The sequence below is a fragment of the Panonychus citri genome, unplaced genomic scaffold (assembly GCF_014898815.1).
Source record: "Panonychus citri isolate SS breed McGregor unplaced genomic scaffold, ASM1489881v1 Contig00142, whole genome shotgun sequence".
Classification (NCBI taxonomy): Eukaryota; Metazoa; Arthropoda; class Arachnida; order Trombidiformes; family Tetranychidae; genus Panonychus; species Panonychus citri.
Genome location: NW_026515547.1, coordinates 191,812 through 208,762, shown reverse-complemented (window position 1 = coordinate 208,762; position 16,951 = coordinate 191,812). Strand labels below are relative to the sequence as shown.

At 33.1% G+C, this 16,951-nt stretch overlaps 3 protein-coding genes and 2 long non-coding RNA genes across 5 annotated transcripts; 2 read left to right on the top strand and 3 right to left on the bottom strand.

The window, feature by feature from the left end:
- Positions 1-216: 216 nt before the first annotated feature.
- On the bottom strand, positions 217-1,121 carry LOC128396036 (uncharacterized). Its single transcript, XM_053356556.1, has 3 exons — positions 974-1,121; positions 701-897; positions 217-409 (listed from the first exon to the last, which is right to left on the bottom strand). The coding sequence occupies exons 1-3, from the start codon at positions 1,119-1,121 to the stop codon at positions 284-286; spliced, it is 471 nt and encodes a 156-aa protein (XP_053212531.1). The 3' UTR covers positions 217-283.
- A 2,637-nt stretch (positions 1,122-3,758) lies between these two features.
- On the top strand, positions 3,759-4,886 carry LOC128395874 (uncharacterized). Its single transcript, XM_053356347.1, has 3 exons — positions 3,759-3,919; positions 4,058-4,366; positions 4,469-4,886. Exons 1-3 carry the CDS (start codon positions 3,853-3,855, stop codon positions 4,762-4,764), a joined length of 672 nt encoding a protein of 223 aa, XP_053212322.1. The 5' UTR covers positions 3,759-3,852; the 3' UTR covers positions 4,765-4,886.
- A 274-nt stretch (positions 4,887-5,160) lies between these two features.
- Positions 5,161-14,427, bottom strand: LOC128396003 (uncharacterized). The gene is given in 6 exon segments (XM_053356505.1): positions 5,161-5,564; positions 5,878-8,125; positions 8,128-9,022; positions 9,025-10,756; positions 11,710-12,126; positions 13,788-14,427. Coding segments are annotated over 6 exon segments (5,301 nt in total). The 5' UTR covers positions 13,796-14,427; the 3' UTR covers positions 5,161-5,563.
- Positions 12,031-15,613, top strand: LOC128396012 (uncharacterized). Its single transcript, XR_008326756.1, has 4 exons — positions 12,031-12,787; positions 12,877-13,148; positions 13,213-13,611; positions 13,688-15,613. It is a non-coding gene; the product is annotated as an uncharacterized LOC128396012 (long non-coding RNA).
- On the bottom strand, positions 15,401-16,614 carry LOC128396011 (uncharacterized). Its single transcript, XR_008326755.1, has 2 exons — positions 16,293-16,614; positions 15,401-16,105 (listed from the first exon to the last, which is right to left on the bottom strand). It is a non-coding gene; the product is annotated as an uncharacterized LOC128396011 (long non-coding RNA).
- Between the last annotated feature and the right edge of the window lie 337 nt (positions 16,615-16,951).

The following is a 16,951-nucleotide window of genomic DNA, read 5'->3' as shown; positions in this document are numbered from 1 at the left end:
CACTGAGCTTTTCTCTCAATGATAACTTTTGTACAAAAACAAAACATGAAACTTTTTTCATTCTCATCTCAATTAAGTTAATCAATCAACTTGTTTATATTCCGACCGCTTTATTTATTTATTGTTTTCTACTCAATAAACTCATAATTTAATTTAAAATCATTCAAAATTATTTCAATCATTAAATTATCTGAATTAATTGTCAGAATATAAATGTTAAGTTTGCATAATTAAATATTTATTGAAATTGGATCATAATTATTAATGAACATTCACTGATTATTCAGAAATCAATCAATTGGAAATCGTAATTAATCATATGAAGTACTAATAATAATAAATTAGAAAGGTAAAAAGGCCACGAGAATATCGGCAATATTTTGATCAAGAGTATTCGATGGGTTGAATTCTGGGAATTTGATTTGATTGATGTTCTTTTTAACGAAAGCGGTAAGACTCAAGATATGTCCGTCAGCTCGATATCTTCACTTTTCAGCTGATTTTTTTTCTCAGCTTAAAGTTCGGTTTGATTCTTTGGTCATGGTGACCCTTACTAGCGAAGACCTAACCTAACCTAATTTAAACATACACAATTAACTGAACAATTAAGTCCATTTTCATATGTAGCTTGAACTTTAAGCCGAAAAAAATCAGCTGAAAAGTGAAGATATCGAGCTGACGGACATATCTTGAGTCTTACCACGAAAGCATTGACAACTTCTTCCAATGAAGCCTTTGGATCTAATCCATTGAGATTGTTGAGTAAATCGTCGACCAAGGCAACAATATTGTCGTCAACCGAGTTATCCACATCGAATCCTGGAGATTGGATCTTTTTGAGAGCATCGTAAAGATCTTGAAGGAGATTCATGTGAATTCCCTTCTTTGGGATCCAATCTATTGATAATTAAAAGTATTAATAATAAAGTTAATATAGTAAAGTTTGATCAATCACAACCTTTTGTTTACCTACCCTTTTCGTTTAAATATGAGAGGTCTGACTGTATTAAATACGACACTTGAGCGCTAAATTCAAACTTTTTAACCTCAATAAATAAAATCGAATTTCGAGAGGTTCTTTTGGACGTTGGTGCTATGAGATCAAATTTTTTGTTTGACATCAATTTCAATAAGTAATATACCAATAGATTCGAGCAAGCTTAAGTCATTATTGGCTTTATCTAGTTTTTGACTTAACCTTTTCAATCTAAACCATCATCAGCAAGGTAACTAAAGAAATGAACCAACACTTAGAATGTGTTTTTCTAAGTGTTGGTTTCGTGAATCTTTTGGCTTTCATTCTTATTGTTTCTAATCTCTTTTAGGTTTTTCTTTCTCTTTTCTCATTTTAGTGAATCTTTTGGCGTTTTTTCTCTATAATTTGATCTTCAATCTCACGGTTGCTTTCGATCATTTTAACCGTACCAATTCAATCTAAACCATCGCCATCATCAACACCTTTATCATCATCTTCATCATCAGCGGTTCTTTCGCAATGGATCCTGATTTTATTTCTGGAGGTAAATTTTGTCGTATGCTTTTTCTAGACAATAGACCCAGAACTATCTCTGATCCTATCATTCTTCAAAGATCTAACTTTAGTCGGTCGTTGGGTCTAGGATGGATTAAAGAAGAGTCTAGACTAGATCGAGATCATATCAATATTTTTATCACATCGGATCACCGGATCTCTCTCGATGTTCGATTCTGGATCGCCTTTCCTCAATTTAATGAAATCTTACCAAAGGATTTACTTTATAACCGTAAGCCGAATTGGGATGTTAATGCTTTTGCGATTATTCAGGACTGGATGACTTACCGACTACACAATCCATCATCACGAAACTCTCTTGTCCCAAGGAACCAGCAATTTTTCAGGTCGATTGTGCTTACTTCAGTTCCTGATCTCAATCTTATCGCTCTTGATTTTAAGTTTGATCTATTTTGCCAAGGTCTTAACAAGCACATCGCCTCTTCTCAGTTAAAAACGACACCTTTCAAAAAGCGCATACCTCATGACTTCTATCGACTCCAGATCACTGATCACCTTGCCCCAACGTTGCAAGAAGCCCGATATTTTGAATTTCTTTGGTAATTGCACCTTAGGAAGAATTTTTATTCACAATGATAAATGTTGCATGGATTGATTGTGCTGATGTGTTTAGCTGTCGCAGAGCTCTTTTGAAAAACGGAGTCGAATTCACTGATAAAGTTATAAGAGTTTGTATATCTTCAGAAGCACGAGAACATAGAAAAGGAAGACTTGCACTCAAGTTGAGCGATATTCCTAGATATTCAGAAATTGAAGATATAACTAATGCATTAGAGTACTTCGGCGAAGACATTGAACTTATAGAATTTCAGCTGTGCCGTCAAAGTCAAAATGTGCCAGCCATTGTAGTTTTTGAAAGAAACCCAGCCTCTCAGGATTTTTTGTACAGAATTATTGGACAGAAAGTTTTGATAAACGGAAATATTGTTACGATAGAGCTCGCAAATAATTATAAGTAGGATTCGATTTCCCTACATGATCTTCGGCGAAGGACAGTTGTATAAAAAATATACTATACCTAATATATAATATACTAATACACCTAGAGATGTCTGAATAGTTCAAATCATCGTCATTTAATTAAGACTGTAAGAATTAATATTTTGCGGTCTAACAAATCAGCCACTTTATAGATAGCTTGACTGTGTTTAAATGTGATAATATTTCATGCGGACAAACACAAAACATTTGGCTGGACAAAGATTAGTTTAAGATTCGAAAGAGTTTCATCTTCTACATTTGAAGCTATTGATGGTCAACAGATATAGCTGAATAGCGGAATCAGTAATTACCAAAAATCAGATAGCAATTAGGGTAATACCTGGACAAGAAGTGAATGATAATAACTCTGTATCCATAATTATTTCAAGAGATAATGTAAAATTTCAGACCAAAGGCCACTTTCTCATTTCGTTGAAAATGTTGACCCAATGAAAAAAGGAAAAAGTACTTGATTCACCATACTGAAACAGGCCTAAGAATAAGTTTCAGATCATTCTCGACACTTGGGACCAATCGCGATCAATTTATTTAAAATGACGAAACTATGACCAGAGCAATTTACATATTTTTTTACCCAAACGAATCTAATTTTCATGATCTGCAAACTTGCCATCGGTGAGAGAAAGTGACCTGAAATTTCAATTTCGAACTGTATTTTCGCTAAAACTACTGATCGGACAATGAAAAATATATTTGGACTTCCTATTTGTGGCCCTAAAAAGTATCAATTTTTTGACTAAAAAGTCACACAACAACCAAATTCTGTTATACGATTAAATTGCTTTCATGATAGAATAATTGATTAACAATTAATTGAATCACAGACCAATTGTCCGTAATTATTTCAAGAGATAATGTAACCATTTGATTAAGTTATTTATCTAATTGATAAGAACTAAATATTTAGAATATGAAAAATATCTTATGGTGTTTACTATCTACTCAGTAATAGATTTTATCATGAATTTGCATCACCATGAACAATGGAATTTTTCATTATTATCGATATTTATTTCAAAAAGAACCGTAATTCTCTGCTTATCATCGTAATGAGAATTATTGCAATCAAATTGAGATTAAATCAAGTCTTTAATCTTGATTTTCAATGTCGATAGATCAGAACAATCAAAGTTTAGTTATTTTCATACATTTGCTCGTAAATTACTAATATGCTAATAGTATAAAAGCCTCGATGTTAACCTAGTATGAAATCATTCAAGTCTTAATCTTCCTTCAAACTAATTGAATAATTTTTAATTGTGTTTACATTAACCATAAAAACTTTAAAATTAATAAAAATGAAATTCTCCCTTGTCTTAATTAGTCTTTTCTGTATTTCTGCAATCGATGCTGGTGTACCAAGGGGTAAGTTAACCTCAATCTTGGTTTTAATTATCAACGATTGTCTTTCTGTTACGAAATTAACCTAACAACAAACTTTTTGTTTTCTTTTTAAAATAATTCTTTTGAAAATAATTAATCATTACTCATTAAATCTACCAGGACCTAGTACATTTGACAGATTGCTCTTGAAGCTCGTTGATGCCGTTGTTAAGGACTGGGAGAAGACGATTCCTAATTGGGATGGATCCGCTTCACTCGAGAAAAACATTCTAACTGTTCTTGACACACCATTGGAAACAGCTACTGTACCTGATTGGAATCCCCTTGCAACTAGTAAGGATAATCTTGTTTACATTTTAGAGTCGAAAATCCGAAAACTCAATCTTCCCGATTGCGATGCTACCAAGTCCATTGTCGACAATCTCAATTGTACTGTAACTGCTTTCTTGGACTCACTTCCATTTCCATGTAAGTATCAATTGATATTCACAAACCAAAGGGTAGAAATGAAAAGTTTTATTCAAACTTTACTATATTAACTTTATTATTAATACTTTTAATTATCAATAGATTGGATCCCAAAGAAGGGAATTCACATGAATCTCCTTCAAGATCTTTACGATGCTCTCAAAAAGATCCAATCTCCAGGATTCGATGTGGATAACTCGGTTGACGACAATATTGTTGCCTTGGTCGACGATTTACTCAACAATCTCAATGGATTAGATCCAAAGGCTTCATTGGAAGAAGTTGCCAATGCTTTCGTTAAAAAGAACATCAATCAAATCAAATTCCCAGGATTCAATCCATCGAATACTCTTGATCAAAATATTGCCGATATTCTCGTGGCCTTTTTACCTTTCTAATTTATTATTAGTACTTCATATGATTAATTACGATTTCCAATTGATTGATTTCTGAATAATCAGTTAATGTTCGTTAATAATTATGATCCAATTTCAATAAATATTTAATTATGCAAACTTAACATCGATATTCTGACAATTAATTCAGATAATTTAATGATTGAAATAATTTATTAATAGAATTTACTAGAAGGCTTCGACTCTGATCTTCGTTTTGGTGTTATTGCGAAATTAGGTGTACCTCGCCCGATATCCAATCCAAGTTCTGACATGGAACTTGTTTCCGAATTTATTAACTTCGACCTTACCCATTTTTATGGTAATTGTTTTTTTAATTGTTAATTCACTTTTTTGTTTTCTTCAAACTTGTTCTTGTGATTTATTCCAATTTAATGATTGAATTAAATTCTCATCAAATTGATTGTGTGTGTGTGTTGTTTTTAATAATAACACTATTTTAATTATCTTTTGATTTATAACAATGAAGGGGATTTTTTGTTGATTTAACTTTTTGTTTACAGTTTTTGATTAATTGCTTAACATTCTGAAGCCAATTAAAAACAATTTTTAAATTTGTTAATTTTAGATTTAAATCATCGTCATTTTCTTCGATTAAAATTTAATTCCTTTTCTCTGATAAACTGTTTCCACCATTATTGATTGTGTGTTTCTCTTTATAATCCAAATTGTGGTACTCTCACAATGAGATTTCGGTTTGATTGTTGATATAATCAATTTCATATTCTCGAGTATAATTTGGTAACATCAATTAAACATCTATATGTAATAAATACTTTAGTCTAAAGGAATAGAGGAAAAGGAAATAAATTTAAGTTTGAATCGATTTTTGTTTTAAATTTTTAACATTGATTTGATTAAGAATGTTGAAGAGATTTCTCAATAAGCTTAATTGTCATTCTCAATCAAATAGAACAGGAAATAAAATATATACTCAAAAAGTGAAATTATATTAATAATTCAACAGAACAATATTTAGTTATCCATTAGAAATGGCGGTAAAAGAAACAATCTGACTAATGTTGGTTTTATCGTCGAAAGTTAAATTGTAAGAAGAAAATTGAGAACAAATTAATCTCTTAATTATCACGTTACCATTCAGAATCTGAAGCATCCATTGAATCGGGTCGCATTCGTCTTCGGGAAATATAAGCTCTCATTTCGCTTGGTGAGGCAACTCGAGGTTGTAACATATCGTCATCAGAATCTTCCTCTATGGTTACATGTTCAGCAACCAATGGAACGGTTTTCGATGATGATGATTGTGTCATTTCTTCATTTCCGATATTCTCATCTTCACTTTTACCTTTTGAAGGTACTAAGGGAGCGGCGATTGATGGTTGACAAGGAATTTCCATTGTTTTACTATCTCCCTCATCGGTGTCATAATGACTTGTGGTTGTGGTGGTTGATGAAATTAAAGGTTCAGAATAAACTGAATGGAATTGACTGGAAGCTGTTAGAGTTGCATTTGTTTCGGTCGATATTGAATCAAGATCGGTAAAAGTATCCATATCGGTGTCACATTCTTCAGCGTCATAGTAACTGGTCATTGTCCGATTCGAACCTTCATCATCAAGTCGACCCATCGAATCTTGACCTGAGGGTTGATTGACAACTTTGGGAACAGAGTTATTATCATTAACACTGTTTGCAGTTACCAAAGGAGGTGATTGATCTTTAGATGATGATGATGATGAAAGTTTCGTTCGTTTAAGTTGACAAATTTTGGTTGAAACGTCGTTGGGTTGTTTAGAATCATCGATTAATATCACTTCTCGTTCAGGTGTTACCTTAATTGCGATTTGATTTTTGGTAATTGCTGATTCTGCTATTGTTGTTGGTGTTGGTGTGATCGATTCACGACCATCAATATCTTCAAAATAGCCTTCAATATTTTCAAATGTAAGTTGAGACTCTTTTGCGTCTTTAATTAATCTTAAATTATTATCACTATTGGTTAAATTTGATTGTTTGTCAACAACAATGTCCTCCAATGATGTTTGACACTCTTTTGATTTACTTGGTGAAGGATTAATTAATTGTGATCCTGTTTCAACGGAAACATCCACCATACCCAATGGTGGATATGGTGAAATTGGCCTGATGATTGTTGCATCAGGTCGGTTTAGGTCAACAGAAGAATTGGTTAAACTAAGGTAAGGTGAATTTGAACGAGATCGAGAGCAGGAATTTTTTCGTTTACTTCGAGGAGGCAAAGGTGGAGCGGGTAAAGGTCGATTTTGTATTAAAGTATCACCGCCATTTGATTCTTCAAGTACCATTAGTCCAATGTCACGTTTCAGTTTTTTACTACGATCTATTGTTGAGTAAAGTGGTTCAACTGTCGTCCTTTGATCTTCTATTGAACTAATAAGATTCGTTAGTAGTTCATCGGAAGCGGATTCGGTTTTTATCGTTGGTGGGGGTGGTCGTGGAGGTGAACAGTATTGTGACATTAATCGGTATGAAAGAGATTGTTCTAAAGGCTCTTGACTTAAAGAATGTTCAGATGATCCGATCTCAGAAGGTTTTAAACTTGAAGGTCCTTGGGGTGGTTGAGTCCGTTTTCTAACATAAAGCTCAGTTAGTGATCGACAACGTCCAGTTTTCCAAGAAAATGGCTTCCAATAAAGACCATCGGTGGCTAGATTTGCTCGATCAGAAGTCAATAAGTAATCATGTTGAATTTGTCTCTGTTGCTGTTGTAATTGTAATTGTCGACGATGTAAAGTACTATAAGGAGATTTTGATAGTGGAGTTCGACGATCGTTTCGAAATCGAGGTGGAGGTAAAGGTGGAAGTCCAGAGTTACCTGGTAATGGTGGATGATCAAATTCTCGTTTTGTTCCTAAAGTTTCATAACCATCGAAAGTGTTTTCTTTATTTTCCTCGTTTTTTTGTTGTTCAATCATCTTTTGTCGCAAAGAGCCTGTTCGGGACAATTTTCGTCGAGGTAAAGGTCGAGGACGGTCTGTGGTTAAAGGAAGAGGAGGAATACGAGGAGGTTGACGGCCTGGTCGAGGTGGACGTTGATAAGTCTCCAAATTTGGAGACGAAGCTGAAACCATTTCATGTTCCATTTTCTTCAAATGTCGCTCTTGCCAATCACGAACAACTTTACGGTAATAAATAGAGGCTGGTATTTTTTCAGGCTCTTTTTTGGTCGAAATGAATGACTCGGATAGATCACGAGCGGAACTGGCCAAGTCAATCTCTTCCAATGCGCCTAGTGATGTTGCCGTTGATCCGGTGGCTGATGTGTTCAGCATTGTTGAACTAACCAAGTAAATGTCAACCTCAGGTGGAGGAGGTCGTGGTGGTGGGGCTCGTTTAGGCTTCTTGGTGTTCCCGTCCTACTTATATTGGGTTCTGAAGTGTGAAAAGATGAGCCCATTCCTCCGCCACCATAATCAGATTTTCTTGGTGGCCTTAGTGGACTATTTATAGGCGATAATAACATTTGAACACGATCGGCAGTTGCATCCATATCGACATACATACCATCCGGCATACCATCTAAATCGGGTGACATCGCTTTCAATGTTGATTTTCGTGATTCAACTAACTCAGAATCAGAGAAAAATTCATTCTCAGAATCTGGATAACGTTTTCGATACTCTGAGAAAACTTTTTGCTCTCTGTGAATTGAATAGGCAGGATCTTCATCATTAAATTGTCCACCTTCGGATACTTGACCACCACTATTGTTCCCACGAACTGGGAGTATTTCTTTAACTCGACTTTTCAATGATGACATTGAAGGAAGTGATTCAAGTGCTTTCGATTTAAGGTTAATCAGCTTGTTCTTGGTATCACGAAGTCGTTTTCTCATCTTTTTCCTCTTCCGTCCTCCCATGTGAGGATCGATATCCCCTTCGGACTCACCAGCCTGTCCAAAAGTTTCCTCATCTCGAGATTGTGACCTTTTATCTCGTCTACCTTGAGGTGATGTTACCATGATAGTCGCCTGAGAAGTTGACTTTGACATTGCTACCGAAACTTGACCTGAGGCCAACGAAGGTGAGGAAGCTCGTCTAATATCATCTTTGGTACCATCCACTTCATAATATGGTTGATCTGATTCAATAACTGTAACAGTTGTTGTCGTTACTTGGTCAAGGTTATTTTCATTATCTTCATGTTGGACACTTTTCACTTTGACCTCATCTTCGAGTTTTCGTTTTAGTGTTTCTCGAGCTTTTTCCTCTTCCTCTTCCTTTTCTTTTTCCTTCTCCTTTCTTCTTGTTCCTCTTCTCTTCTCCTTCTTTCTTCTTCTTCTTCTGCTTGCCTTATTCGTTTTCTTTCTTGCTCTTCTTCTTCCAATTGTTTCTGTTTTCTTTTTCGTTCTTGTTCCTCTTCGAATTTAATTCTATGCTTTTCGGCCTCTTCTTCGATCCATCGTCTTCGTTTTTCAGCATCTTCGATGGCCCATCGTTTCCTTGCTTCTTCTTCTTCTTGAATTTGTCGTTTTCTTTCTTCTTCGGCTAGTTTTCTCTCCTCCTCTTCTCGAATTCTCATCTTTTCCTCTTCCTCTCTAATCTTTCTCATCTTTTCTTCTTCTTTTTTCCTCTTCTCCTCTTCTTCTCGGCGTTTCTTCTCTTCAATTTTCATCCTTTTTTCTTCTTCTTTCCGTGCTTTCTCCTCTTCTTTTCTCAGTCTTTCCTCTTCCTCTTTCTTTCTTTTCTCTTCCTCTTTCAGTCTTTTGGCCTCTTCTTTTTTCAGTCGTTCTCTTTCTTTGGCGATTTCAGCTCCAGCTTTTTTCTCCATCTCCAACGCTCTTTTCTCCAGCTCTTCATCTCTTCGTTTTCGTTCAGCTTCCTCTTTACGAGCAGCTTCTTCCTCTTTCCGCCTTTTCTCAGCTTCTTTTTCTTCCTCTTTTCGACGCCTCTTTTCCTCTTCGATGTCAATATATTCACCCACTGGCGAAGAAGCTGGACTAGCCTCTGGAGTATTTCCTCTTTTGAAAATGTCTTTCACCTTTGATCCCAATTTTTTAACCTTAGATTTAAGGGCAGTTGCTTTTCCCTTTAATCCACTTTGAGTTGATCCTCCATCTTCAGGTAACTCACCACCTTCATATTCACTTGCAGTTTCATGAAGTGTCGCTTCCGAAATAATAACACTTGAATCATCTAGTTGATCTTCAGTAATTGTTATCGTTGGTATTTCAATTGTCGAAAGTGTCAAATCAGTCGATACTCTCGAGTCTGTTGAATCTTCAAATTTTATTCCAGGTCTAACTTTGAAGATTCCACTTCCTCGCACTGATCCATCGTCATCACTGCCAATACCAATACCCTCTTCTCGTACCTTTGACATAACTTGATCACAAGTTACTTGAACAAATCGTTCAATGTCCGATATAGACATTGGTTTATCCAAATCTGATTCACTGATTAATTGTGGATCAGTCGTTGAATCTTGTTTAGAAATCGTTTCTTCGTTATTGTTATTATTTTGTTCAATTGAACTTTCTTGCTGATCACTGATTTCATTGGCTCTCTCATTGAGTCGAAATCGTCTCCTCCATTTTGAAGCATCACTATTATCTTTCATATTACTATTATCATCTAATTTATCCTTTAATTGTGTCTCAAGTTGAACAGCAGCCGATTCTTTATCTGGCTCTTCGGGAATTACATCGGTCATATAAACTCTTTTAAACGATTCAAGATCAACATCTCCAGGTCCACCATTTGATGAATCATTTCCAACAAAATCTTCGGTCGGTCTATCGTTAACTTTACCATTATCTTCAACAGAACACTTTAAATCACCATTATCATCATCTTCATATTCAAATGAACACTCAGTTGCTGGATCATCTTCCGATTCAAATGAAATGACTCGATTAGGATCAGATCGTCCAGTTGATTGTCCTCGTTGATCAATAAAAGTCGTTGGGGTTGTTATTGAAGATGAACCATCATCCAAATTGGGATTATTATTATTACCACGATTCCTTGTTGCTCTGTAAACAGGATAAACATCAATATCACAAGTTAATATTGGTAAACATGAACATTTAACTTTAACTTTAATTCTGTCTAATAATAATTCAGGTGAAAGGGAAAAGGAATCAGCACCAAAAGGTGAAGCCAAGTATTGGTCTCCTCCGATCATAACCTAATCATTTCACAAAAATAATCATCATCATCATGAGAATGATAATCAATATCATGAAACCTTATAAATTGTTAATCTCTATCATCTTCATCATTAAATTATCACAATCTTTTTGTAAGGTTGCATAATTTGTGAAAGAATATAAAATGTAAACAAAGATCAACAAAGTGATTGACATTTATTTGTAAATCACTTGTTGATCTAATTCATATTCATAATGATAATCTTTCAATTGTTATTTGACTAAATCGTTTATGTTTTGATTGAAAACAAAAAGTTTCTTATCCAAATCAGATAATCTAAAAATCTTTGTTGTTATTTCAAATGAATCCATATTAATATGTCTCATTGAATGTTTTTTTTTCATTAAGGATGAAACAATTAAGAAATAACAATAAGAGTTGAAGATTAAATTGATTGTTGTTCTAATAATTTCTGAGATTTCTGAGATGTTGGATTAATGGCTAAGGGATTTAAGAGAAAGGCTTAAGAACAAGAATGGTCATCATGTGTCAAATGATGAGAATATGGTTGGTTAATCGTGCGATTAAGATGATGATATGGATTAGCAACAAATTACATTCATCACATGGTAAGATTTTCACTTATCCAGGATCAAAGATACCAAATTAACATTTCAATTGAGATTAAATTATTGTGTATTTTGTTGTTGAATTTTTTTCTGGTAACTGAACGATTAGAGAGATTGGTGATAATTTCGCTTTCAGTTCTTTTGTTCTCTTGCAGTTAATCAATTAACTTTTGGTTCTTTTTTTTCTCTTGGAATTAATCTCGTACCTTGGGAGAGCTTTTCTTGCACCTTCCCAAGCTTTTTTATAGACCATAAGAGCCACGTTGGTGCAACACATACGCCGATCCTCAATGGATGATGATCCAGTTTCAGCTCCACCAACAGCAAATTTTTGTCTCATAACAGTTAATCTTTTCTCACCTTCACAATCAACACCAGGATTACCATCATTAGAATCACCTTTAACCTCATCATCATCATCATCATAATTAACACAATTCTCATCATCATTATCACTTTCCAATTCAACTGAATCAATAATTTCATTTGTATCTGATTCATTATTGACGGTGGTGATGGTGTTGGTTTCATTGTTGTTAACGTTGTTGATTTTCCTGAGTTCTTCATCTTCACCATCACAATCAATTACAACACTTGACCCTTCGGTTTCCAATTTCAGTGACCTTTTGATGATATAACAACACAATATAGATAACAATACAAATAACAATCAACTAATTGTAAACAAAAGAAACAGATCAATTCAATTATGAAAGGGAAAGCAACATTCACATTAAAAGTAACTTATTAATCAACAGCAGCAAAAGCAGTCAGTTAATTGTTGGTCTTCAAAGGGAAAACATTGGCAATTAGTGATGATTAAAAAGTGTCAATTATTTGGAATCACAATTGTGATGATCAAAAGAGAGAGAGAGGGAGAAATGAAAATAACCAATCACAGTGAATCGAATAAAAAAGAAAGAGAAAAAAATTTATTCTCTTTTCTCTTTTGTTCCATTTACATGTTAACCTTTTCCTCGTTAACTTTAAAACGTAAAAATAGATTCATCTTAATGTATTAATCGATTTAAATTCTGTTGGCCTTAATTTAATTTTCTTTCTCTCTGTTAATTTTTTTTCTTTAATCTGTCTCTTGTTTTCCGAATCATGGAAACGCAATTACCTGGAAAACTTAATTTCCTCTTTGATTAACTTTTTCTCATCTTTGGATAGTCAAAGTGTTGAAGCCTTTTGGTCATCAGATTATATGTAATATGTTTGTTTCCAGTGTTTCTTTTCCCTTGGAATTTGATTTGATTTGATTGTTTAGGAAAACATGGAAAGGTAATTAAATTATATTTACATTTCTCCCTCTCTCTCTCTCTCTCTCTCTTCTTTCATGAAACTTTTCTTGTTTCAATTTATATTTATAGATTCTGTAACAATGATGATAATCCGTGTTGGAGCCATGTAATAAATGCGTGATGGACAAACTAGGTTAGGCCTAACCTTGGGAAGATTTTATTTCAATTAACTAACTTGACGTGTATACAATTTGGTTTTCAATTAATCATCTTCTTTTGACTATTCTTTTTTATTACTGTTAATCGTCGTTGTCATGATTATTATTCACTGATAAACATGGAAGACACTGCGACACAGTTAGAGTGAAGATGCAAAAGTAGCTATAAAGATGCTAAACAAAGTAAGGGTGACAAGATATTTTTGGCAAGATGATTAGATTTACATTGGATTTTGTTTTTCTCTAGGTTCTCATCTACAGTTATGAAGAGGAAAAAAAAGTCTGAAAATTTATCATCCACCTCTGGATAAAGTCAATCGTTTACTCTGTTGATTACTAAAAGAAAATTTTTCTTATCTATAAGCCTTATCGTACTTGGAACGGTAAATATTATTAATAAGTTGTAATCGCATCGAGCTAATCAATCAATCTGAAAATCTTTGACGTCTATGGATTTGGTAACCAAATCAAAATGGTATTAATTCAAAAGTGGAAAGGATGATTTAACCATCGGAACAAACAAAATTTAAATCAATCAATTGACTGTTGTTAAGTTTTTTTTGTATCTAATTTGAGAAAAAGCTGAGATTAGCTTTTTGTCTTTCGAGTAAAAATTTACTTATCGAAGCATCTTAATAGATTCTTGGTAAGTATATTTCGCACAATGTTCATCAACAGTTAATCATCCAGTTATAACAATTAACAAGTTATTTTTGTATTAGTGGCAGCGATGGAGAAAGCATATTAATTCAACTGAAAAAGCAGCTTGACTTCCCAGTGGATTTAATTGTGATACATAATCCAAATATAATATCAACTGACCTTTGCATTTTGAAGCCACTGGACAGGAATTGTAATCATACACCAAACAGATGAGACAAGTGATTTAAGTCGTAAAATCAAAACAAACAATTTTGATTAAAGTATCAAGAATATATATAATCAATTAATTACGTGATGTGAAGTTTAATTAATCCATGGTTGTATCATTCGTTAGTTGGATCCATTTGGTTAATATAATCAAAGCACTGGACTGATGAGACAACGTGAAATTAAAACTTGGATTTGCTGATATGATGATTTAATCAACCTACTGATGAAACAATTATAAAGTGAAAAGTAATCAACAGATTCACTGGTGATCATCTGAACAACTTGAAGTGAAATATGATTAAAGCCTTATGAAACTTGAAGGAGGGAGAAAGTAAAAGAGAGAGGACCTTGATTGAGAAATGATGAGAATCGAGGAACAATTAAAATTGCAACTGAATAATAAGAAAAATATTCGAAAAAGAGAAGATGAGAAAACAAAAGGAAAACGATGATAATGATGAAAAAAAGGATGAGAACGATGAGGAAGTGGTTGTTTGTTTATCGAGAGACTTGAAGTTTTGGCTGAGATACTTCGAGTTTCTAATTTAACCGAACATTATCTTTCCACCTCCTCTCTCTCCCTCCCTCTCTCTCTTGCTTTCTCTCTTTCTCACTCTCTCACTTTCTCATCTGAATCTCTCATCCAATCTTCATCATCCTCTTTGAATTTTTCGTCTTAGACAATTTCTTGGGCTCTTGTCAAACTCTTCCTCTCGGGATGAATCTAATGTAGGCCAAACTTGTTTCTTCGTATCATCATCATCTTTCAATTTATTTCACCTTCTTTTCTTAACAATTTACTAACACAATTAGTTAATTCTGTAAATGCAGCCGCATGTAATTTTCTCAACTTATAATTAGTATCATTTGTCTCCCCCCAAGTTGCTCACTCAAAAGGTAGCAAATTCAACGCTTTAAATTTGATCAATCAAAAATGTTTTAATTTCCATTTTCAACAACTCCAATCTTATCAAATTGTAACAATTGTAATATATTAATCCTGAAGCTTTTTCTTTTTCTCTCTCCCAATTTCTTAATTGTTTGATAATATAATCATCAATCAACAATAAGATAATTCCTCATCTAGGTAAATGAAAAGCAATCGTAACCTTGTTGTGTAACAATTGTGATTGTTTCCAATTTTTGCAGAACGAAAAAAAATTTACTCTTTTGTTGCAATTTAAGAATAAGATTCAACTCCAAGGACAATCACAATCAAATGACAATTTAAAGATGATTTATTATCCGTGATACATTTGATTATTTTTGTCACGAATTTAATATCAACCAGATAATTTCATCTTCTACCCACACATTAATTGTACTTCCTTCCGGATCATAATCTCCATTGGAATCATCAAAGTAAATGTTTACCATAATTTGTAATATCCATCAAAGAGTAAGACTAATCATTTATCGAACCTTAAACGACAAATGAGTCAATTTGTAGAGGTCATTTGGTCAATCAGTTTAATTGATTAAATGGTAAACAAATCGGCTTATGAGAAGAAAAATTTTTTTTCGATAAGTTGAAGATAAATCATATAATTATCAACTCGAGCTTTTCTTTTCATGTCAAATCAACGCAGTTTTTTTGTTTATTAATATAAAATAAAATATAAAAAATGAGGGAAACAATTATTTTCATTTCATAGAATCATTTGTTGATTGATTTTCTTTTGATGTTGTTGTTGATGTTGCTTTCTGTTGATTATCGTTTAAAGAATCGCCACTTGGTGATGGACAATAATCATCATTTACATATCTAAATTCACCATTACTTATATCTTCAATGTCAACATGTTCTGTTTGATAATGAGCTCGAATTTTATCCATTGATACACTAATAAAGGAACAGATTAAACAACGGTAAACCATTTCACCGATTATTATACCAGATTCATCACATATTAACGAACGAAAGTTTGTCCTATCCACTGGATTACTATTACCCGTTGATCTACTATTACTGTTACCTTGACGTTTATTTAGAGTCTCTGATTTGTCCATTGTAGTTGTATAAATATGTTGTTGTTGTGGAGTAATAAAGAGTCAGAAACAGGGAATAAGAATGAAAAGAGAGAAAGAGAAAGAAAGAAAGAAAGAAAGAGGGAGAGAGATAATAAGAAAGAGGAAGAGGAAGAGATAGAGAATCAAAAATTATTAAGGATGGACCAGAAAGGTAAAGACAGTAATCAGGCTCCTTTTGACTAGGTGTAGACAGGCAGAGAGAGAGAGAATAGAAGATATTAAAAATTTCACAAGGCCTAGAAGAGAAAAAAAAAGAAAGATAAATGATGTAAATCAGACGAGAGACAATAAAAAGAACAGTAATAAACAACAACACAGAGAATAGAATATCAAGAATAGAATAGAATAAAAAAAACAAGAGAATCAACAGACACGGAAATGAAACTGTAAAAACGAAATGAGAAGTTACATTTGAGAACAAACCTTTGAAAATTGTTGAGGATTCGTTTAAAATTTATAGTGTCAGAATTAGATTAGGATATGGATTAGTTTTGAAGGAACAAAAATTAAATAAAAATAACAAATTAACAGACGAATTAATTAACACAAGAAAAGAATAAACAAAATTGTAAATGAGTAAACTCAATCATAAGACCAAGATTAAATTAGGAGAAGATCAAGTAACCCAATAGATGGCTCTAGTTAAACAATTGCAATTTTTACAATTTCAGGAGAAATTGTTAATTATCAAGTGAAATTTAATAAGAAAATGTGAAAATTAATCATCTCAAATTAGAAAATAACAACACTCACCTTTCAATAAAATAAATGAAATGGAATTGGAAAGGATAACAATCAAATAGAACAACTTGAAACAAAGAAACAGAGATTTGTAATTGGAATCACATTTTTCTCCAAACTAATTAATCTGTAGATTTGTTGGAATAACAAAGATGTTAATTAAAAGAATCACTAATTAGAATAAATAAATTTTAAAATTAAAATAATTGAAAGAAATTAAATTTAACCGTTTAAATTGTTTCTACTTTGAGCTCGTTTCAAATTCTGTTTTTTTGCTCTTCTTTTAGACTCACTTGCTATTCTCACGAATTCTACTGTGAGAATAACTCAATGTTTTTGTT

What these genes read in the sequence shown, in the direction of transcription:
- LOC128396036 (XM_053356556.1), bottom strand. Translation starts at nt 1,121, where the DNA reads ATGTCAAACAAAAAATTTGATCTCATAGCACCAACGTCCAAAAGAACC. An exon ending in CTCATATTTAAACGAAAAGG is followed by an intron (nt 898 to 973) that starts GTAGGTAAACAA and finishes AATTATCAATAG; the next exon opens with ATTGGATCCCAAAGAAGGGA. An exon ending in AAGTTGTCAATGCTTTCGTG is followed by an intron (nt 410 to 700) that starts GTAAGACTCAAG and finishes TCAAATTCCCAG; the next exon opens with AATTCAACCCATCGAATACT.
- LOC128395874 (XM_053356347.1), top strand. Translation starts at nt 3,853, where the DNA reads ATGAAATTCTCCCTTGTCTTAATTAGTCTTTTCTGTATTTCTGCAATC. An exon ending in CGATGCTGGTGTACCAAGGG is followed by an intron (nt 3,920 to 4,057) that starts GTAAGTTAACCT and finishes TAAATCTACCAG; the next exon opens with GACCTAGTACATTTGACAGA. An exon ending in GGACTCACTTCCATTTCCAT is followed by an intron (nt 4,367 to 4,468) that starts GTAAGTATCAAT and finishes AATTATCAATAG; the next exon opens with ATTGGATCCCAAAGAAGGGA.